Source organism: Anser anser (genome assembly GCF_964211835.1).
Source record: "Anser anser genome assembly, chromosome: 4".
NCBI classification, from domain to species: domain Eukaryota; kingdom Metazoa; phylum Chordata; class Aves; order Anseriformes; family Anatidae; genus Anser; species Anser anser.
In genome coordinates, this window is record NC_139724.1 from 52,981,618 (window position 1) to 53,005,053 (window position 23,436).

The 23,436-nt window shown below is 36.6% G+C and overlaps 1 protein-coding gene across 6 annotated transcripts in view; it reads left to right on the plus strand.

The window, feature by feature from the left end:
* Positions 1-23,436, plus strand: part of KCTD8 (potassium channel tetramerization domain containing 8) — an 89,347-nt gene that overhangs the window by 19,972 nt on the left and 45,939 nt on the right. The window contains exons 2-3 of one of the 6 annotated variants that reach the window (XR_014584520.1): positions 3,219-13,072; positions 13,185-14,177. The exons of 1 other annotated variant lie outside the window; for it this stretch is intronic. Coding sequence is in view for 2 of the 5 variants with exons in the window: in XM_083836417.1 (XP_083692543.1) it covers positions 3,219-3,658 (440 nt within the window). In the remaining 3 variants the exon portion in view is untranslated. Of the gene's footprint in view, positions 1-2,131; positions 2,245-3,218; positions 14,178-23,436 lie in introns of those variants that run through there. 4 more of the 6 variants (XR_014584521.1, XM_083836418.1, XR_014584522.1 and 1 more) reach the window with 4 other exon arrangements.

A 23,436-nucleotide genomic window follows, 5' to 3' on the forward strand; every position in this document is an offset into this window, starting at 1 on the left:
TTAAACTATTCCTTGTTTGTTAGGAAAAGCAACAAATGGTGTGAAGTCGGAATTTGTCAGGAACTTTGTGCTAGAAAGTGAGCCTAATTCTTGGGACAATTATGTGGGAGGTAGAAGTTGCCAGCTCTATAAATCAGAGAGAACAAATGACTGAATATAGACCTCCCACCTCTGACTTTTCTAATCATCAGGTTAGGTTGTCGAGAAAAATACCTACTCGCTTTTAAGGAAAAAAAAAACAACACAGTTGCATTCAAATATAAATATGATGCCTTGAAGATTTACGTAAAACAGAAACTTGTTTTCCAGTTAGGCTGCTTCTTCCCATCAAGAGGAGACATAGCACAGAGCTGTTAGAGGAAAAATGTCTGGGGTATTTTAAGGAAAAAAAATACTATCTATACAATCAGTATTTATAAAAGTTAATATTTGTTTATATGAACAGTATTATGCAGATATTTAAAATGGTGGGAGTTCTTGCTGCTGTTGTTGTTTTTTACGTTCTGTCTTGCTTTTGTTTTCTTTCCCAAACATCTTGTGGTCAGATGATGAATTTGGATTTTCTTTTTGATGTAGATCTTTGGGAATTCTGAAAAAAAGGATTCGGAGAGTAGGTGAACTACTCCCAGAGTTTGTCTTCCTTTCAGTCTTCTGTTGTGAGCACACAGTTTCACATACTGGACGATACATGGTAGCCAGAGATCTAGGGTCCCTCTGTGTACCCCCCCTGCTAGAATTTCTTTAATATTAACATAATTGCATTTTGAGAGGCTCCACTAACCAATCTGGGTAGTATGCAGATCAAAATCCAGTTTAAAAAGAAGATAAATTGTAAACATTCAATGTAAGTAGCAAAGAAACGTAACATCTATATTTTTTAAAATAATTAGAGAGTCTCATTTGAATGTGGTTATCTCATCAGTAGATTTGTAGCCATTCTCATGTTTTTTAACAGCAATGTTAAGCATTTGGAGAAGCAGCAGCAATCTTCGTGTTCAGGCAATCCATGAGCATCTTGCTCTAATAGCAGTTTATCTTGCTCGTATGGCAGTTCTGATTAGATCTGAAGAACAAATGAATGACAGGATTCTTCAAACCACCCAAATGACTTGTCTTTACTCATATCTGTGATTTATTTGTAAACAGTTGGTTTGCTTTCAAGAATCAGGCTTTGCAATGGAATACATATTTGTTAAATTTGCACACCCATAATCCAAGCTTTATTTCCTCAAAAAGGCAATGTGCTGTTCCAGACTATTTTCTTGGGTTTACTGTGGCTGTGTTTTTGAAACACAAAACAATGTCACACCTATCCAGTTTTGATAATCTTGACATTCATGAAGAGCACATTCATTATGGGTTCCTACTACTACTTTCCCTCCCCAATGTTTTGCTTGCCTCCTCCTGGATCTGAAATGTCACCTCCACACGGAGTTATTACTGTTGCTACGTTGACGTTAGCATTCCTTGGTACGGCTTTTATGCCATCCAATTGCTTACCAGTCGAGTTTTGCAGATTACACTTGAATTACTCTAAACATCATCTGGGAGATATCCTTCCAACTCATTGGACTTGGGAAAAACATCCTATCATAAATTAAATTTTGAATGGCTTTTCCTGTCACAGATACTCCTGCAAAATATTCATTATGCACTCCTGTTGTCCTCCTAATTTCTTCCTTTTCCTTCTTTACTTGAACCTATATAGCTTTTTTATTTGTTTGCCATCATCTTCCTTTTGAGAGGCTTATAGATATGTTCATTATCCTTTTGACTGTGATATTATTTTTCTTTTGTTTTGATTTTTTTATGCATTTTTAACTCCTTTCTTTGCTGTCACTTAGTTTTTCTGCCACTGTGTTTTCTCCTTACTCTTCTTTTTTCTTGTTTAATTCATTACCTTTAAGTTTTGTTGTTATTTTAATTTAAAAGTCTCTGTTGCCTTATACAATTGCTTCTAAATGGAAGGCATTCTACCAGCAGTTGAAGACTTTGTTCTCAGGGGGTTTAACAGACAATCCCTCTACCTCATTTTATGATTTATTCTGTTTTTATCAAAATTAAAACCTTTAAAAGACAGCAGCTTTGGTTCTTTCTTAATTGTCTTTGTTTTCTCATCTTGTCTTGCCAGACATATGGAAACAGCTGGTTCCCTTGTTTCCATTCCTTAACTGTTACTTCCCATGGTCACATTCTGTTCTACAGCGGTGTAAGTTCTTTGGGTGGCGTAATAGAGATAAAGAGGTTTGTATTTTCTTTGTAAAATGTCACGCTTCCTTATTCTTTCTTTCAATTCATGTTTTAAAATGGAGACTGAAATACATGATCTCGCTGTTTAAGGCTTCATTTTTTTTATTCCTTCATGAATAAGTTCTGCAACATACTCGAAGTCCTTTGTTTCCATTCACTATTGTTGGTTTCTCCTTTAGATCCAAATCCTTGGTCCAGCTGAAAAGCCAAGTTGTGGCTGCCCTTATAGCATAAAAAGTAAACCTTTATGCATTTTTATTTATTATTACAGACAAAAATATAAAAGCTGCTAAGATATTAGTCTGTTTTTCTCCATATTTTTGTTTATTGCAGTTACTTTCTGCCTCACTTCATATAAAAGCAACTAAGGTAGTGAGGTATATTTATGTCCTTCTCAGTTAGGGACAATAAACTTACAAAACTGAAATAAAATAATTTGTGCTAATATTACTATGCAATTATTTAATGAATTTTCTTCTTGGAAAAATTCCCTAAAAAATTAATGGGAAAACGGCTAATTTTATCCAACTTGAAAAATATTTAAGAAAACACAGAAAGCATCTATCCTAAAAATTAATGCTCAGTTATTTTTATTCCCCATCCTGTATTCTGTGGACTCGAGTTTCTAGCTTTAGATGTGCAACTTTAGCATTACCTCATTGTCATGTTAACTTTGTGAAACTTAATATTGAACTGAGTTTTTATGGAAAACAATATTCTCTTCAAAGACAACAAGAGAATCATAAGCCATTAAAATTCAAGAAGAATTCTTTGAGAGAAAAAAGATCATATTCAATCATGCCACGTGTTAAGAAGTCAGCAACAAAAGACAGGATATTTATCTGTGATGATCACAGTGCTGCATACAGACAGGAGGCAAAACCAGAACTGGCATTTTAATTTAAATATCCAAAATTGCTGGTCCCAAGGATCCTAAGTATCACTATTAAAATTATTCTTTCTCTTAGTTCACAATTGTAGTACTGACAGCCTTCAGTCTGGGATGCTACACTGGAGGCTCACCAGCCTGTTGGAAATTGCTGCCCACCACCGGTCCTTCACTTCTGACATCCAGAAGGGGCAGCTTGTGCCAGCGCTGTTTTTCCTTGGACTGGCTTGGGAAAGCCAAGTTTGTCACACCAAGAAGGGAGCTGAGATGCTTCAAAGACATGGGAAACTGAGAACGAGGACAGAAGCAGTTGAGAAGAGAGACCTTTTCCATTTTCTTTTCACAGTGACTAAATACAGTTTATTTAATCAAACAGTAATAGAAACCCCAGAACATGATGTGTTCACTTGTATGTTCCCCTTGGACTTTGTGCCTAATACTTTATCATTTGTGTTCTTAGTGTACTTGCTTTACTATTTGACATTTAAAGAATCGGTTGAAACAAGTTTTGCAAAATAGAATATCTGCCCTAAAACATTCAGTCTATACCTTCTAGTACTAATAACTATTTATTTACTCTGTCAGAAACCAGTTGAAAATCCCTCAGAGCAGCTCCATATTTTTGTATGACACAATGAAGAAAGAAAAAAAAATTCTAATTTCCCTATGTTATTTTAAAGTCGCATCACATTTTTCCATATGTTTGTAAATGATGTATCATATATTGTTCCTCCTTTCTGTTTGCATTATTTAAATCACTGGGGAGTGGTGATTTTGTTAATTTTTTATTGAAGTATTTGCCAAAAAATCTTTAGACAGAGGTTGCCGAATCACTGGTCTGGCCAGCTTCACCCTGTGTTTGTAATTCTCCTTTTCCTGGCCGGAGGGTGGAATTTTTTCTGGACTATAGTGATTTTTGTTAAAGGAAATTTTACCTCACTTCTCCTTTCAGCTTACAAAAAAATGTAAGGACTTAAAAGAACTTAAAAACATTTTAACAAATGGGAATAGACTCTCTGAAAATAAAAATAAAATAAAAAAAAAAATAGGTTTCCGTAGTAACATCTGTAGAACATTTGCAAAAGTTTGATTTTATACATGATTCTGTTGTATGGTATGAACGGATCAGTTTGGCATCCTGAGTTATGCTTTGCATTTCTCTGGGTCCTGGCTCATAGTGGCAATATGAACAACAATCAGCATGACGTGAGGATGAAGGCAGAAGTGTCCAGTGGCAATCTGTGTAGACGATTTAACTTCTCATTGTCATGAAAGTTTTATTCATCTGCTATATTTATAGGATGGAAGAGCTTAGGGAGGATAGCTGCAGCCTTTAGCTTCATTTTGTTACAGAACTTTTATGAAAAATTATGCAATAAAACGTGGAATCCTATATTTTAATTAGTGTTGCATGCCTTTGTGTTAACAAAATCACCAGAATTGCCTGTTTTGTAGCATTGTACACCTCATTGTTTTTCATTCTCTGAAAATCTACTTTTTGGCAGATGTAATTCCTGCAATACTGCAGTGGACCCCAAAATACAAATTCTTAACATTTGAGCGGTTCTGCTGAGGAAGAGTATGAAGGATTGTATCCAGTAAGGTCCAGTGAGGAATTGGCTATGGTCTGATGCGTTTTCACATAGGTTAAAGCATATGTAAATTAATAGAATACAGTAATAATTTTATTCCTGTGAGCTGATGGCAATCATTCTGCTATGGTCTGCAGAAATTAGATATTCTCAGTTCTTTCTAGCGCAGCTGTGTGGGAGATGAATGACAGCACCTTTGTTTCCTCTGTTCGCAGTCAGTCTTCCTTCCTGCAAAGCTCTTAGCAGTCACTCTGAGAAGTGAACCTAATTTTTTTTACGTAATCCAGTGTGTACGTTTGTAAGAAAGGTATGGTAACTCAAATCTCATCAATAAAGAACAAAATATAATTAGAAATCAAATATCCCTAAGAATCAGATGAGATGAATTACCTGGTCTCTCAATCTTTATTTAGAATACATTCTATATCTTAAGGCAGAGGATAAAGATAAAACACTAGATTTCCTCCAGCGACCTATTGAGACAACAAAGCAAATAGCTTTGTCGCAGCCTCGGTGCAACTTTCAGCTGCACTGGTTGGTTTGTAGAAAAATAAGCCATAAGCCTGGACATGGCATTGCAGATGCTCAGGTCCAGCCCCTTGCCTCAATAAATAAGTGTACATAGTCCTGTTAATATGTCTATGTCAATTTAAAGCCTATTACTCTGTCCATTGTCACTACTTTTGTTGGCTAGAAGCCACCTTGAAACATCCAGCCTTAGCTCTACCCAGAATCAGTTTATTCTTTTTGTGATTTGCTCTTATTTGCTGGTAGTTTACATAGGCCTTCTTGTCCATTCTAGGAACAGCTGTGTTCTTCCTGTGTTTGCTTGCTAACATGATCAAGGTATAATTTTGTTGTGTACTCTTATTTGATAGTGTTAACATTCGTCTAATTTTCCCAGTACCTTTATTTTCTGCATCTGAGCCTCTGGGGGGAAAAAATGTTAGAATTGTATAGAGAACATCCAATGAGACTTTATCATTATTGTGGCATTTACATATTTTAGAATAAAGTCTCTTTTTCACAAAGACTTTTTTTTCAAACAGATACTAGCTTGCTCTTTGAAATTTATGTATAAGTTGCTTTTAAAACTCTGACTACTGCAAAACAAAAATCCTCACAATGATAATGAAATGTTGTTAGTTAAACATCAGAGACAGAATCAGCAGTTTTCAAATTTGACCTGCAGCATGTGTTTTTCCTTTGGAAAATTCTGTTTTTCTATTCTTGAGTTTTTCAGTGGACTTGTATCTCAGGTGTTAATAGAAGGGAAGAAGAACTGTGATGAATGCCAAAATGAGCTACGGTTAAAATTAAGCTTAGAATGAAATAACATAACATTTAGCTGCATTTGTCACCACTTGCTATTGGAAAATATCTTGTTATGAAATTCTCATGATAAGTACAGTTTATTATTTTTTTCAAGAGAATTCCTTGATTATGCAAGTAGCAATAATCTGGAAATTGAGTGGAGTAGCCTACTGCACTTCTGCGTTGTATTTGATTTCAGTCTGTTGCAAAATGGTGTGTGTTGCATGATGTTCTTGTGGTTTAAAAGGTATAGAAGTGGTCTGTTAAGATCGGTGATGTTCAAAAGTGGAATAAATAACCATGTTGGACTTTTCACCCTTTCCAATTTAAAACAGCATTGTTTCTTGTATTTTAGAAGCATACAAAATGCTTAGGATTATCACTGATGTATTTTAAAGTGGATTCAAAAAAAAAAAAGTTGGTTATCTCTGAGACCATAAATTGAACTCACACACAAGTGTTTCCCTAAGTTTTTTTTTCATTTTTTATATGCTTATTTGTGTACTACTAACATGTATATTAAACTTAAGAATCTTGCATCATACCATCACACATGGTTTGAAGAGTTTTTAACATTTGTGCATGCTATAATTTAATAATTGTTGCTCCGTGGTTTGTTTTGTCCTTTAATTTGATATAAAATTAATTATATCTTGAACTCTACCTGTTCCTCTTTCTTGAAGCTAAATATGTCCGTTAGAAAGGAATGCTATATTTCCAACAAAAATTGAGCAACAAATTTGATCCCTGCTGTGAGTGTTCAGAGAACTGCTCCCAGCTGTGATATTAATATTGCATTGTTTATCAGGAAGGTAACTTGCTGAGTTATTTCAAGTTAAAGGCCAGGGTTATCTCCCACTGAGATAATAGCAGCATATTTCTCTGCAGAAAAGTGTCGGTCTAATAACGTTTCTTTAACCGTGCTGCTGAACCGCAGTACCCATACAGCTACATACATTAAGCTTAAAATGACTTTACATTGTACATTCAGCACTGAATTATCCTGTCGTTAAAATATGTTTTTTAATTTTTAATAAGTATGTTGTTACCCAATGCATTCTTGTTTTTGTATTTTATTATTACTGAGCTTTAATGTAGATATTCAGGAAAATTAGCTGCATAGAATTCTTAAACACTTGAATGTTTTAAAAGTCAAGTCCAATTTTTGTATTTAAAATGGTACTAACTATATTATTTATTAAATATTAGTAATTTTAAGGGGAAGTTACAAATTTAGCGTGTGTTGATGAAAAGAGCGTAGTAGGTTGTAGTCTCAAAATCCTTCGTCTTGTACAGGTAAATACAAAATAACATTAACATGATATTCAGTCAACTAGTCAGCGAGTTTAGCAGTACCCTTCAGTCATATTTTGTATTTGGTAGCTGTTCTCACAGTTTGTACTAAAAATATTTCTAGGTCTCCTAACTGAAGCAAGACAAATAGGCTCCAGCATATTGTTTATTTTCTGCCAGAGACAATGGTAGTATAAGATTATGAGGAGGTATAACAGCAATTAGTCTTATATCCCACAGTGAGTATTCAGTAGTGATATTTTAAACATTTATAGTCCCTCACACCTGAAGATTTTAATACACTTTAAATGTGTGATTTACTGCTCCCATCATCTCTAGGACATATTGGGATTACCATTTGCTTTAAATATAGTGTTAGGCAATCAGAGAAGTTAATATGAATCTGCAAGGTATTTATTAGGGCTGCACTAAGCATGTGAGTAAGTGGAGAATACAGTGTATTGCAGAATTAAAACTGAGGTGAGGAATTACACGAATAAATGTGTTTGAAATAGAATGGAAGGAAAGGAAAGTAGAAAGAAAATGCATTGAGTCAATTCAGTGTAAATTACTTCTCCATCCTGAGTATATGTACAAAACTTAATAACTAATAGAAACAAAATGGCAGGTTAAAGCAACATCCATAATACTGGGTGAAAGTTTGTTAGGAGAAATGTTATCTTAGTCTTTAAATTGAAAAAATAGCTAATGCACTGAAGATCTGAACAGTTAAAACATTGTTCAATACACAATACCCGGCAAGGGAAACTTCCATTCATTTGTTGTAGCCACAGTTGCAGGTGACACATTTAACAAATGGACTCAGAACAGCCAGGTATGGCCAGGTCTTAATTTTCCATGGATGCATTACTCAGTTTCAGGGTTAAATGTGCTGCTGGTGCAGAGATACCGGAGCTGGCTCTGCCTGAGCTGCTTTCATTGCAGGAGAAGTGCAGCAATGTCCAAACTGAATGCACAATATGCTTGTAACTGCTTGCTGGGTGCTTCCCTGGGGATGTTTGTGCTCCATGCTCATCTGTAACAACCTTGCTATGTGTTCTTAGGGCCTAATATTACTCATATTTTGTATTATACGTGGTTTGGGGTTACTTAGGTTATCCAACCCCTTCAGAGTCTGAGTGCATAATCAAGAGCTGATTGTTGCCTGCTGTTTCCTCTTTACATTTTTTATGTACCAATTTGCTAGGAAACTATATTAAAAATGGATTAAAATTAAAAATGCTAATGTTAAAGCCATAACTTGCATGTGACTTCACAATTAGGCATACTGCTGTGTTTTAGTAATAGGATTCATTATCTCTCCTAGTGGCAAAGAGGCATTCTTACTACTAACTTAGACATTTTGCTCGCCTTGGGCTTTTGGTGCAAACTAAATTTAAACTGTTCCTTCAATGTAATTCTTCTGCAGAAAATTGATAAGGCAGTCCACTTCAGAACTTTATGTGGAGTAGATGCACTTTGGAACAAATAGGAAGTAGTATGTGATTTAAATTTCACACGGTTTTGTTTCAGATCCCTTTCACAGCGAGTATTAAGCCCCACTTTATATTTTCACTTCTACATTCAGAATTTTAAAGTTCTTATCAGTTGTTTTGAATGCTTTGTCATAGCATGCCGTGAGTTTTAGAGAGTCAATTATACACATATTCACATACGTTATTTTTGGCTGTGAAACAATATTTTATTTTAACAGAAGGTATCATTGGCACTGTCAGAGCCGTTGCTTCTCAACCACAAACACCGATCTGTATCTTGCTTATTATTTATGGACTACTTGTAGCATTATTTGGAAATAGTAGAATAGGAATCCACTTAAAAGATATAATCATGATGTTTTTGAGATAGATAGAATTGTAAATTTTACAAGTAATGTGAAGTTTTTGAACTTTTTTTTTGACAGAAGTAATTTTAAATGCTTAGCATAGCCATTTCTATTTGAGATATATTCAAAGGTGTAAGAGAGAAACTTCTGTTTTGGGTAAAAAGCTTTACACTTTTTGGTTACTTCCATAGTAGTGTATTGTGTCTTAAAATGCAATGCTGTGGAATCTTTCACATTCTCTTCCTGAGCTGCCTATAATTGAATTCTTGGTCAATCAGTGGCATTTCCTCTGTAATCATGAGATGCCATTTGTTTCATCAACATCATCAACTGCCTCACGGAGAAATATGACAGTATAATATTACACTCACTGAAATTATGTGAAGTAGATATCTGAAAGGTTAAAATCTACATTTTCACATGTGTCTGTCAGGCACTATCTGAGTAAGAAGGAAAAGAAAAAAGATGAGGATTTTCAATAACAATCTTTTCCTCTGGCCTTCAGTTCCACATAATATGCTAAAAAGATAGTTGCTTTTAAAATACCAAACAGTTTTTTCTTTGAAAGATTTCCAACTTTCTCATCTAATATGTTGTATCAGGCTCCTGTTGAAATGGAAATAAGCTGGTATCGGTATTTTTGCCTATTAGTCCACCTGCATATGTCCCCGTGGACTTGGATATAATGTGCAAGCTGGTCTTTTTGTTACAAGGCCAGGGCATTTTCTTATTAATATAACTGTGCTTACAATGTATTCCCAAAGGCTTTGAAGAGCCTTCCTCTGTGTCTTTGAGCCAAGTGGAAAATGTAAGACTTTCACAAAAATTTCAAAAGCTTTGATGTTGCTAGTAAGACCATAGGTAGCATTTGTTTTTGGAACATATGGTAATGAAGATAAGAGTGTGTTTCATATTTAAATCTTTAGTTTTCAGGATTCCTCATTACCAGCACACGACCACCAGTAAAATCAGTATAGCTTCCGCTCTTAAAGTGAACCATTTGTCTTCAATTTCCTAGACACTTTCATCATAATCTTTAGCAAATGATTATATATAAAAGAAAAATGGTGGGAGGATACATATATTTATATATAAACACCAATTTCTGTTAGGAAAGCGCTTCACTGGTAACTCACACTTCAATATTAACTCAGATTTTGGACTTCTGACTCTGCCTCACAGCAGAATATGCTTTGTTCGTTGTTCCCATGCTACAATAGCCTGTTGCGTTTGTGACCTATTTTTGTGACCTTTCATACAATTAATAAACCGACTTCATTTCAGCTGTGTTCACAAAGATTGCCTCTTGCTGAGTAGCTCTCAGTCATTGAGTCATTGCCTTTCCCAGCTGTGAAACTCTGTGAAACTTCCTTGCAACTTCCTACCTGAATCTGTGTTGCAAGACCCCCTCTGTCATTTTTGAAGAAGGTACTCATCTTGAGTAGTACCTCTTCCTTTAGCCTCACCCAGATGCGTAAGCAGCTATGAGCCTGTGAAGTGTGCACAAAATACACGGAAAGCAGTGATGCAGCTTTCTGTCTTAGCAGCAAAATGGTGACAATCAGACTATTCTTTATCAGCTTCACCTCATGGACCCTGCCCCAGTGGCTGGCTGTGCTCCACACCTTGAAGGTGTCACCAGAAGTGTACAAGGCATGGATGAGCTGACAGGAATAGGAGCAAGGCAGAGAAAGAGGAGGGAGAAGGCAAGGGATGGAAGAAGAGTGCTGAGGGTCCCTGCAGTGTAGTCCTTACTTTTTATTTTTCCTCTTCAGTCTGTAGAAGAGGCCAAGCAAAATCCTTAGAGCTATATCTTAAAAGTTTCCGTCAATAACAACACTTCCAAACAATGATTTTTGTCTTGTTTTGGGTCCTTCTTTCTTGCACTCCCTCTCAATGCTTGTATCTTCACCTTTAGCTGCAAGTCCTCGAGCCTGCAACGTGGTTCTGTACAGGTACCTTGATCTGCTATTAAGTGCATTGCTTTTGTTTACTTAATCCTGCAGTGATCTCCTGCCTGCCAACAGCTGGTGAAGAGGCATGCATTAAATGCTGCTCATCCCTCCTGGCTATGAAACTATATGGGGCTGAAACGTGTGTATCTCTCATCAGAGCACATTTTGGCAGTGTCCCCTTTCCAAAAGAGCAAGTGGGTGGAAATTGGAATAGATTGCACACTCTCCTCTACCTTAAGTATTCCTGTGCTCAACACCATAAGCACAGAAGAAGAATATAAATAATCTGGCCAATCTTTGATTTTGCTAAGCCAGATTATGTGAAATAACCACAACCTTTGCTCTTCCACTGTCTTCTAAAGTTTTTGTCTTGTGCTTCCAGATTCTTTGAAACCCCTAGTGTAGAAGTTGCCAGATTTCTGGCAGTAGTGTGAGTGATGCCTTCTGTCTCTCCTATCTCAGACAGAACCTTAGCCATTGATGATAGGGTTGGCTCCACAGAAGATCTGTAGGGCTGCTTTACTAGGGCAACTTGGTGATTAACCCACCTGCAGTGAAGCACAAATATCTGCACGGGGCAATGCCATAGGGCAGGCTCTACAGCTCTGTGATTGTATGCATACAGAACTACAGCATATCATTATGTATGTTTAGGTATGTACAACTTCTTTTTCCTGCCTCTACTACCTGGTCTATCTGGGAAGTTTCTGTGACATTTCTTAAGTCCAGTTTAATCTCTTCCACATACATTTTTATTATCTGTCTACGTGCTGTCAACTTTCATCCTGTCCACCAGAACTGCAGTCTCCCTTGTAGATACACATGCTCCTTCTTTTATGAAATACCCATCCATACAACATAGACTCACATGATGTACTTGCAGTACTTCAACTCCCCATATACCTCGAGCACAACAGCAGTGTGTCTCATAAGGGACAGTGGCAGGCAGTAAGGAGTGTCTGGATATCAATTGGGATGGTCAGTGTTAGAATAAAATCCCATACATCCAACAGAGACACAGGTGGAGGCTGTGCTGTAGCAATACTGATCACATTGTCCTTGTCCAGCTATGGAAATGACCTGCCATGAGGTGAAGGATCTGACAAGCTGTTGTGGTTTAGGCTCGGCAGCAGCTCAGCACCACACAGCCACTCTCTCACTCACCCCAGGTGGGATAGTGGAGAGAATTGGAAAGGTAAAGCGTAAGAAGAACTCATGGGATGAGGTAAAGACAGTTTAGTAGGTAAAGCAGAAACTGCATGTGCAAGCAAAGCAAGACAAGGAATTCCATTTGCTGCTTCCCATCATGAGGCAGATGTTCAGCCATTTCCAGCAAAGCAGGGCTCATCACGCATAACAGTTTCTTGGGAAGACAAACACCATCACAGCCCCCCAGGCTCCTTGCTGACAGGGCAGCATGAGAAGCTGAAAAGTCCTTGGCTCTGTGTGAGCACTGCTCTGCAACAACCAAAAGCTTTGGTGTGGTATCACCAAGGATCCAACCACAGCATCCTACAAGCCTATATGAAGAAAATTAACTCTATCCCAGCCAAAACCACGACACATGCCTTAGTTAGCCAGTCTTCCTCAGTTCTTTATGACACTCTCAACTGCCTGCATCATTATGCACCCTGAGTATTCAACTGGAGATGATGATAGCTTAAACTAGTTCATTTTTTTGTCAAATGAAAGTCCATTGCATATGACAAGAGCTGGTAACTCATTAGTCACACCTGTCAAAAAGCAGAAACTGCTACAGTAGGTGTTTGTAATCTTGACTAATTTCAGTTAAGAGTTTGCCACATACTGGAGGTTCTTTTTTGAAAAGCTCAGGGGCCTCAGCACAGATACAAGAAAACCAGCTTCTTGGATGGCATCTGGCAAGTCACATCAAGTAATCTGTGTAGTGATATACTCATTTATCACTTCCTTCTGGGTATGCTTTCAAACAGATAATTTTTTGGATATGTTGCAATGTGGTTAGGATGGCTCAGTGGTCTTCTTCAAGAATAGTGATATGATTTTTCTCTTCTGAATCTTTTTTTCAGAGTTTTTTTACCTCTTAATGTTTTAAGATTTGCTACAGGTGGAATGGCAATATCTGGCAGCACGTTGAAGCGGTGGCAACACCACAAGGATGGCAATGAAGTAATGCAGAGATGAAACAGCCTTCACAAGACGTAGTTGAAAGAAAGGCCAACATCGCAGCGTGCAGTGATTCATCAGAGCACAGCAGTGGGGGCAGCAGTGCTCTCATCAGTTTGCTGAATTTATGGGACTGAAATCCCCAATCAATGACAGATGACACAGGCAGAAATGTAACTGGCTATGATATCATCTTATGCCTCGTTCTTCGGCCCAGTAGGCACAATAAGCGATCGTAATGGCAAGCACGGGCAGTTGAAAGAACCGCATGGTTTTACTTGGGAGTAATCTCTCTTGTTTCAAAATTATTTTCTAATTCACATAATTCTGAAACCAAATCCCATGGTGCAAATGCACTCGCATTGACTTCCTCAATGCATCCCAGCTGGGCTGATCTAATTTACAAGCAAACACGTTATTTCAGTGACTGCAGCAGCCCTTTACACTGAGCGCTTGCTGCTTGTGCTCAGGGCCACTGCTTCTTTCCCTGAGGAGCAATGCCACATGCTCCTGCTGGTTGTGTTTATTCCTCAGCAGGATTTCACCACTCATGTCACAGCCCTGGTGTGGTGTTTGGGGATTGGGACCTGTGGGGCTGAAGAAGCAGAAAGCAAGAAAATGTAACTTTTTATGGGTAATAACATGATCAAAACCACTCCATCTGGATCTTCATAGAGAGGAACAGTGTATGACCTTATTTCCTCACAGGCAAGAAATTATATTCTGCATATATAGCAGTGGCATTTCATCTGGATATTCATACCTCAAATAACTTCAGTGTCCTTTTACACACACATCACATTTTTGCCACCTGCTCTTGTTTTCCCATGTGTGTAGGAGTTTGCTGCCTTCTTCAGAGAGAAAAATAGCAAGTCCAGTGCCATTATTGCTATTGCCTCTTTGCATTTATCAGTACCAAGGTTTCCCTTTACCTTTGCTTCTTTAGTCCTTGAATCTCTTCAAGGACTCATCAACAGCCTGACATGGAAAACACTAATGTTGACTGTTTTAATGTTGTCCTTTTCATTGTTGACTTACGCTGTTGCCAGCTAGCAGCCTGTCTGCTTTTATCCATATGTCATTTCATGACTGGCACTGAAAATGCAAACTGTTGGCAATAGACTTGCTGCTTACTAATTGCCTTCAGTAATACTTTGAAACTTGACTTTTTTTTCTTAATTCATAAAAAAAAAAAGAATTATAATAGTGCTGTTAATATGACTAATACTGCTTTTTTTAAAAAAACGCTTTGCTAACAACACCAGTAGATCTATTTCTGGGCACATTGTTGTGGTTTAACCCGGCTGGCAGCTAAACACCACACAGCCGTTCGCTCACCCTCCCCCCTCCCTCTCTGGGATGGGGGAGAGAAATGGGAAAGTGAAGCCTGTGAGTTGAGATGAAGAGAGTTTATTAAGACAGGAAAAAAAAATAATACTGTGTACGAAACAAGTGATGCACAATGCAATTGCTCACCACCTGCTGACCGATGCCCAGCCTATCCCCGAGCAGCCGGCCCCCCCACCCCGGCCAGCCACCCCTATATATTGTTTAGCATGACGTCAGATGGTATGGAATACCCCTTTGGCCAGTTTGGGTCAGCTGCCCTGGGTCTGTCCCCTCCCAGCTCCTGCTGCACCCCCAGCCTGCTCGCTGGCAGGACAGAGCGAGAAGCTGAAAAGTCCTTGGCCTGGTGTAAGCACTGCTCTGCAACAATTAAAACATCAGCATGTTATCAGCGCTCTTCTCATCCCAATCCAAAACATAGCACCCTACCAGCTACTAGGAGGAAAATTAACTCTGTCCTAACTGAAACCAGGACACACATGCTCTACATTAAAAATATAATACTGTTAATTTAAAAGCCATGCAAAATATAGCTGAGATAGTAGACTAAAGTGCCATACATATATCACCAGCAGTGATCCATAGTAAAGTATGTAACTGTCAAGGCATCCTAAGTGTGTTTGAAAACCTTGTTCCTAAACAAGTTTCTGGAAGATTTTAGTTGTGCTTTGTTGAATTGTTGCTACAGAAATCTGATTATTCCACCTGGATATTATGTAGTCATGGCTGTTTGGAAATGCTCTGAAATAAATTTGGTAGCTTTTTTGTTTTAGAAGACTGTAAAATGTAAGATACTTGGGTGATTTTACTTCTTTATGTAAAAAATGACAGTCCTAGCAGGGAATAGCCAATGGTTTATGTTTCCAAGCTGTCTATAACAAATAAAAGGAAGGATTCTGATCTGAAAAGTCAGAGATTCATAGGGAAATTTGCAAAACATCAGGGTGTAGTAATTTAAGTCCACTTGAGAACTAATTTCACTCATATGGTTTAGAAAACTGGAATGCCAAGGACATTTGGTTTAGTAGCTTGGGAGATGAGATGTAAGCTTTACTGACAACAGTGTCACTACAGAGGCATTTACTAAATTGTTTCAACAACAGTCTGTGTTGCCTTTGTGAACTATGTTTATAGAGATTTACTTCTCATTTTTCTTGCTCCGATAATGTTTTGTTTTCGGTGCTGGTTGAGCTGCCTTTTTTACTTGTGACCTTTTTGCTGTATCTTTAAGCGTGTAAGCATGAACCAGCAGACCAGGGGAGAGAAATGGAAAGTACAAAGGAAATAGAAAGTTCAAAGCTTTCACAGAATGCCTTTAGGTTCTTGAAGTCTTTCAAGTTGAAAAGTATGATGAAAATTAATTATTTGCTGGTGCTAAAACATAATTAAGAAATAATAATAATTAATGGCACAATATACAAAATTTAAACAAAAGTTATATTATTAATATCTAAAATATTTATCCAGAAGCAATTTTTAACCATATCGCAGTATTTTATTTTTTTATGATGGATATATTTTGTTTTTTATTATGGATATAATTTTAATAATCTGAAAATAAATGCTTGCTAGTGGTTTGGTGCAATGATATTGTTAGTTTTAGGTCACAGTTCAAATAAGGCATTTTAACTAGTAAGTTCAGGCCACTGCAAGTTGGATATCCCACTTTAATTTGTGTTTTAAAAGCCTTTCTTTTATATGTGAGCTTATCCATACCATGGTTTTTGCTAAATACCAGCAGTTATATCCGGACTTCAAAGACATGCTTATGCCTTGAATATGCCCACCGTGAATGTCCATGTTCTAAACCGTAGACTACCTTTAAGTACCTAATGTAGGTAAGGTTTAAAGCATCTGTCATTAGAAATTTATTTATTTGTTAATTTTATGGTTAAGAGAGACAGAGAGATACCTCCAGAGGATTCTGGAAGGATTGAAGTTGTATATCTTTTTTAAGACAATGAGATTACCTCCTTTAGTGTTAATATCATTTCACATGGGGGTAAATTTATGCTCTCAAGTGTAAAGCTTCATCTGAATAAAACTGAAAAATTATTAATAGGTTTTTAATATTTTCAGGAGGTTCTGTTAAACTAATCGTAATGTTGTAATACAAAATAAGCTGTTTATCCATTTAGAAGAAATAGCACATGGAAATATCAAAAGGAAGATTATCTGCATGTAGAAAGTGTCATGTAGCCAAATGAAGTACAAACTATATATCTTGCCTTAAGGCTTATAGTTCATGTGGCTGTGCTGTCTCAAACCAAAACCGTGTAGTCAGTAGCCCCATTATTGTGGGTGGAGAGGATATTTAATCAGAGATGTATATGGACGGATAGGGTATTTAGCTAGGGAGAGGCATGAAGAACAGGTAAGATAATGTCAAATATCAAATGCCCTGAAAAGTGTAGGTACTTGGTGATCCAATAGTGATACTTCCTCTACTTATATATAAAGACAGAAAAAATATTTTGGTGTTAGTATTTGAAATGTAGATGCTGGCACACCAAAGCAAATAGATTTCTGGATGCTCCTTGGAAGATAATTTTGCAAACTGCAATTTCCATAGAATATAGTGCATCTAACCCAAAAGAAAATGTCTTGATAATAAAAGGTAGGTGATTATGTTGACAGATGCTAAACTACTTATTTTAAAGCCAACATTAAACTTCACCTACCTAAGACACTTCTAAGGTAACTTTCATTCACAGCTCCTTTGTAATTTCTTTATGACTTGTTCATTAAATTTTAAAATATGGTAATGTTTTATGTTTAATGTAGAGAAAACTTTGAGGCAACAAAGCACATCATGCAATGTCCTGAAAAGAGCTGAGAAAATAATTCATAATATAGTTGCTGATTTTTTTTTCTCTTCTTCATGAATAGAACAGTTTTGAAGTATCAGATGTTTTAATTGCTGAGAATGGAGTTAATTTTAAGTTAAGTTCATAAGTTTTAGTCACTGAATTCATGAACACTTAAATGTTTCGACTGATAGGACTGGTAGATCTCAGGCTTCAGATGCCGCTGTGATTTCCTGTCTGGAGTTCAGAGGTCCATAACCAAGGATATTGAAATTCTTTCATTGGAGAATGCTCATGAAAAATAGAGTATAATGTTTATATAACTTTATCAACTTAGGAGAAGTTTATTATGGGATAGATGAGACATGAAATGTAAGAGGAAAAAAAATAGACAAGCAGTAGAGACCAATAGCAGGGAACTGTAAGTGCTTCTACAGTATTCAGGTAAGATGGCATTTCCCACTCTCCTATTTTCTTCATAGCATGAAAAAGAATCCACAGTCTGAGATGTTTACTGTCACACAGCAGTAGTACTGATTAAGGTCTAGCTGGTTGTAGATAAGCATCTGACCTTGAGAATGATAAATAGTCTCAGAGTTCTAAGCAATATTGCTATATGCTTGAGAATTTTCAATGGCAATAAGATGGTTATGGACATTAACATAGTCTGCATATGGAAAAAAAATCATGTTCATTTCTGTATTTGATTGTAAAATATTTGTAAGCTCTGTAGTTTCACATATGTTATTACTTAAAATGTACGTATCTTTATTCAGACACAGACTTTTACTTAGAAAACTAGGCACATAGTGTTTGTTCCTGTGCAATGTTTCTACTAGTATTCAGTATTTCTTTCTGCAGTTGGCTACCAATCAGAGATTTATTTCATTTATTTGTTTCGCTCCAAATGCCCAGGGACAGAGTGGGAAACAATTATTTCTTGCTTCGGCTGTTGAAAATCCCCGACTTCAGGTACAGCCTGTCTGGCCTGGAAGGCTTGCCCAGACCAATAGTTTTGCATTTTACACCTTAATGATGATTATGCCATTATCTCTTGCAAGTACTCTTTGTAATATAAACTAACTCCTAGTGTTCTTCAACATGCATGATCTTACAACACAAAATATTCTGTATTACTGGTGATCTGAAATACCAGTAACGTGTGCTGTTTGTTCCATCTTTGAAGGGCACTTATGTAAAAACTAAATCTTATTTGAAATACCCCAAATAAATTTGAAATACACCTATTTTATAAAAGGAAGAGAAGATACATGGACAAAATGGCTTGTAAAAATTGGCTGTATGAAAAAAAAACAATATGTATGGTTTTCCCCTCACAATTTAGAAAGCATTTACCCAGAAAAAATGCATATCTTGGCAATTGGATTCAATAGACATGATATCAAATGCAGAGCAGTATAAATCCCAGACAAAATCTACTTATGCAGTGTTTGAGAGAACCTATTTCTGAAAGCTGTAGAAACTCTCTACCAAATGAAAAACAGTACCATTAGAAAGGATTTAAAAAAAAAAAAAAAAAAAAAAGGAGGGGGGCCAGGGAGGAGGGAGATTTAATACTGGGAAGCAAATTTATGTGTTTTTTGTTTGTTTTAGCTAAAGCTCCAGTTAAAAGAAGGTTTCTGAGATGGATAGGACACGAGGAGAAAAAAAAAAAAAGAATGGGACCATCTAAAATATAAAAATGCTATTATTCTGGCGTAGATACAGGTAAAGGTGTTAAGTTCCCTTCGTTTAAATAGCTGAAAAAGCTGAAGTGGCTTTTTCTTTTATTAATTCTTGTCCTGGTCATACTTATAAGAGCGTGATAAAGATGGTACTGATGCATTGTCCCAGCTTGCCGGTTACAGGCAGCTCTCTGGGACCTTGCATTTCTGTGGTGTGCCATAGCCAGGTCTATGTTGCTGTGCAAACATAGGAACAGGGGCCTGGAATCAACTACCTGAGACTTCTTTATTCTGTCATTTGGTACAGTGGCCACTCAGATTCACAGTTGATTTCAATGAATAAAGAAATAAAAAACACAAGCAATTAAAGGTTACAGGTTTGGAAATATCTCTGCAATTGCTACAACAGAGCATTACTGAAACTTCTGTGAGTATATATATTTGCCTAACTGTTGAAAACTGGATGTCTCTCAAGATCCTATGCAAAAGCCTCATTTATTACTTGAATTCTGTTGTGCTTCGCACCATTGCAACTTGTCACTTTAAATGTGCGTGGGTTTTTTGTTTTGTTTTGTTTTTTCATATTTGCTGCTTTCATTTGGAAGAACAGTGATTTTATTTTTTTATGCAAACCTTTTTCTTTAATGCAGGAGACAGAGATTACTGCTTCATTAAAGAAACATTCAGGTGGAAAAGAACCTAATGCTTTATCCAGCTTGCTTCTGTTTTCAGTTGCTTGTTTTTGTTCTGACTTTGTCTTCTGTCACTAAAAGCACAGTGTTGTCAGCATAATTATTCCATACATCTCTTTCCATTTTCTGTAATTTTCAAATTAAAGCACATGAAAACTGTTCTTTTGTAGGATTTCATGACACCTCATTTCTTGCCCCTAGAGCCAATTTCGCCATTGTGAATAAGCTTATCAGCCAGCGGTGAGTTGCCTGCCAGAGTCTTTCTATCCGGACTATGTTTCCTAGTTTAATTGCTGTGAGTCAGCAGTAGGAAATTAGAAACATGCTTCATAATGAACGGAAGCTGTCTGTGAATATTGTCTTTCTAAAATATAGTTTAGCCTTTACAAGTGTAAGCTGTTTTTTTGTGCTTTGGTTTTTGTTTTTTTTTAGGGCTAAGCTTCCATTCAAAAATATTTTTTTTTCTTTCAGAACTTAACATCTTGTTGTATGTGGCAGACCATAACGCAGCCATAATTGTAACCTGTAAATAATCGGCCAAATGATTTTATATTCCCAAATCACTGAGATTTGTAAACCTTGAACTGTAATTCTGAAAATTGTGAATGTTCCCGTGTCCAGCTTTTCCTGCATGAAGTGTCCACGTGTGTTTTTGGAAATGTTGCCTTGCCCATGTAGTCAGAGTGAGGTTCCAAGAAGTTCCTATTGCAAAAATAGTGACAGCAATGCAATACTATAAAGGGATGTTATTTTATATCACAAGGACTAAACGGTGTCTTAGACAGTCAATGATTTATACATTTTATAAACTTTAAGCATTTGAGTAAATTTAAGCTTTCACATAAGTCTTCCAAGGATTACATCCTAAAATTTTGATGCTAATTGCCAATATTTAAACTAAATACTGAAAACGTATTCTACTTGATATATTCAGTTTAATGATATGCCACCCCTTGATTTTTTCCACTGCTTAGAGCAAAGACAAAGAAATGTTACTGAGAAGGAGATCTTGGTGTATCATACTGCTAAACTACCAACAGCTGTGCTATGGCTGGGTCTTCCGATGATTTAATGTTTCACAGTGCCTTAGTGACAAGTACATGAGGAATCTAATCACTACATTGAAATTATCCTTCCTACTTTTCCCTTTTCTTTTTATACTTTGCCCTTACTTAATTTATTGGTGTGAAAGACACACAGTGAAAGCAATTAAATTTTTTTTTGGTGTGTTTTTACTCTGATTTAAGTCCTGAAAGCTTTGCATAATCAAAAAGACAATATGAACAGGTTTTTATATTTGGATCAAATCTGAAGCTTGCAGAAAATGGTTCTTACCAGGTGGTTATGCTAGCTGTTGAAACAGGATTTTTAGAAAAAATGTATGAACAAATTGCAAGACATTGCATGGCTTTGCAGTTTGCCTTTTATTTAAGGTGGTCAATTTATTGTCTATGACTAAATTCCGTAAGTGTAGAGATTACTATTTTGAGACAGCATTTGGTAAGGAATACTTCTGTGGAATTTTTGAGATGTAGCATTAATATGAGGCTGTTGCTGGATGCTCCCTTTGTCAGGTTGTTTCGATCCTTTTTGACTCATTTTTTCCATCTGTAAAGTAATTGTACTGGTCTTGTTTACTTTCATGAAGTGTTTTGATATCTGTTTATAAGGTAATGTCTTCAAGAGCCACATACAATTAACACTTTTTTAGTGTAAGGCTCAGGAATGTACAACTGTTTATAAAAAAGAAATTATATAACATTTTGCTCACCCCAGATTTTATGGCATTCCATGATTTACCAAGAGCCTCCTACCACACCTCAGTCCTCTTCCTCCAAAAGTCAAAACCAAGTTCCTGGATTCATCTAATTACCCAGAATTCAAGCTTTTAAATTATATTTTAAAATGAGTACTGGCTCTTGTGGATTACAAAGAAAAGATTGAAAGGTGTACTTCACAAGGATGAAAGTAAAAAGACAAATCCTGTTTCCTTCTTCCTGTCAAGATTTTAAAGCCAATGTTATGATTGTTTTAGACTTGCCTTTTGTTTTTGGATGTTTGGAATTGGTATTATTTATTTTAAAATATCTTTTATCTATTTAGACTAGTGGACTTTTGTCCCTTGTACCTAGTCTCACAGAAGAGATGGAACCTAGAAGTTCCCATACTGAGTTAAGTTTACCTGTTTAAATATACTAAAATAACTCCATCGTGTATAGAGACTGTATTGAGAACTTAAATATTCCATAGTAGTTTCATAATCCAAACTGCGAGTAAATACACTTTTAGAGAGAGACACTTTCAGACTACCAAAACTGATAAGGAGGTGTAGGTTTGGCTATATGTCTTTTCTGTGGAATTGACAAACTTTTCATTGAGTTGTAAAAAAGGTAATAATAATTCAGAGCTGTGTTTGTATTGTTTCAAAGTGTCTGGTAATTAACCTTTCTGGGTGCTACAGTTCTGTAGCTTTCAGCTTCCTCCCCCCTCCTTTTTTTTATTTTTATTTTTGGTCAATGTGATGAGTTGTGAGTGATATCAACTGCCTGCTGTCCATTGAAAACCTTAATGAAATAGTGCTGCGTTGCTGCAGTGTGTTTGCTCACACACAACATGAGGAGTTTTAGCTGCAGGCATCTGTTTTTCCTCCTCTTTCTTTCTCTCCTCTCCCTGTTTCTTGCTTTCACTCTCTGTGGGGGGCAAAGGACCCTAATTGTGGTTTAGTATTTATCCAGAAGCCAATATCAGCAACTCAAGGATCCTGTCCCAAGCAGAAACAGCAAACCCTGCTGTGAAGTTTTACAGTTGTTACTGACTGGGACTTATATTCATATGACTTCTGCAACTCTGGGGTTTCTGAAAGACTTGCGTGCACATGAAAACCTATAAAAGAGCACGGTGGAACCAAATTGTTGTGAACTCCCACGGTAACTGAAATTTTCAGTAAAAATGTCAAGTTCTGAAGCCAGAAGATCATTTTTCCAAATTTAATAATATTTCTTTCAATATTCCATTAATGTTATCATATAGCCTTATTTCATTCTAGGGATGGATGTGAAAATAAACCAAAATCTTGAATTGGCACAGTGCTAATCTAACATTTTTACCTGAGTGAAACTCAATCTCCTTTTCTTGGCAACAGTTTACTGCTAGAGTCAGTGCTTTGTGATGGGGTTTCGTTATAGGTGCCCTCTCACTTGAGCTGGGATTAACATCAAAGCATTTACTCTTTCTTTGTCTGACCATGCCTGTGTCAAAATGGGTCCATTTGGCTCTAGTCATCTTAACTGAGCTCTCCTGAGCTTCAGTTTCCTGCAAGTACCAACTTGCAAGTATAAGCATAAGTTTTTAAGGTGAATGAAGTCTGAGGCATTAAAAAAAGAAGGCTGGTTTCATTTGCTGGCAATTAAGATAAGGTTATTCATGCATGTAATAGATTGCTTTTTTTCCCTTCTTCTAGCTAATTATCAAAGGTCAGTTTTAGCATCAAAGCCCTGAGTGTTTCCATCGTCACTGACTTTCCACAAAGTCAAAAAAGTTCACATCCTCATAGGCAACATTCAACACTGCTGAATGAATGCTCCCAAGTCTTCCATTGCACCTTTCTGAAGAATAAATCTTCCC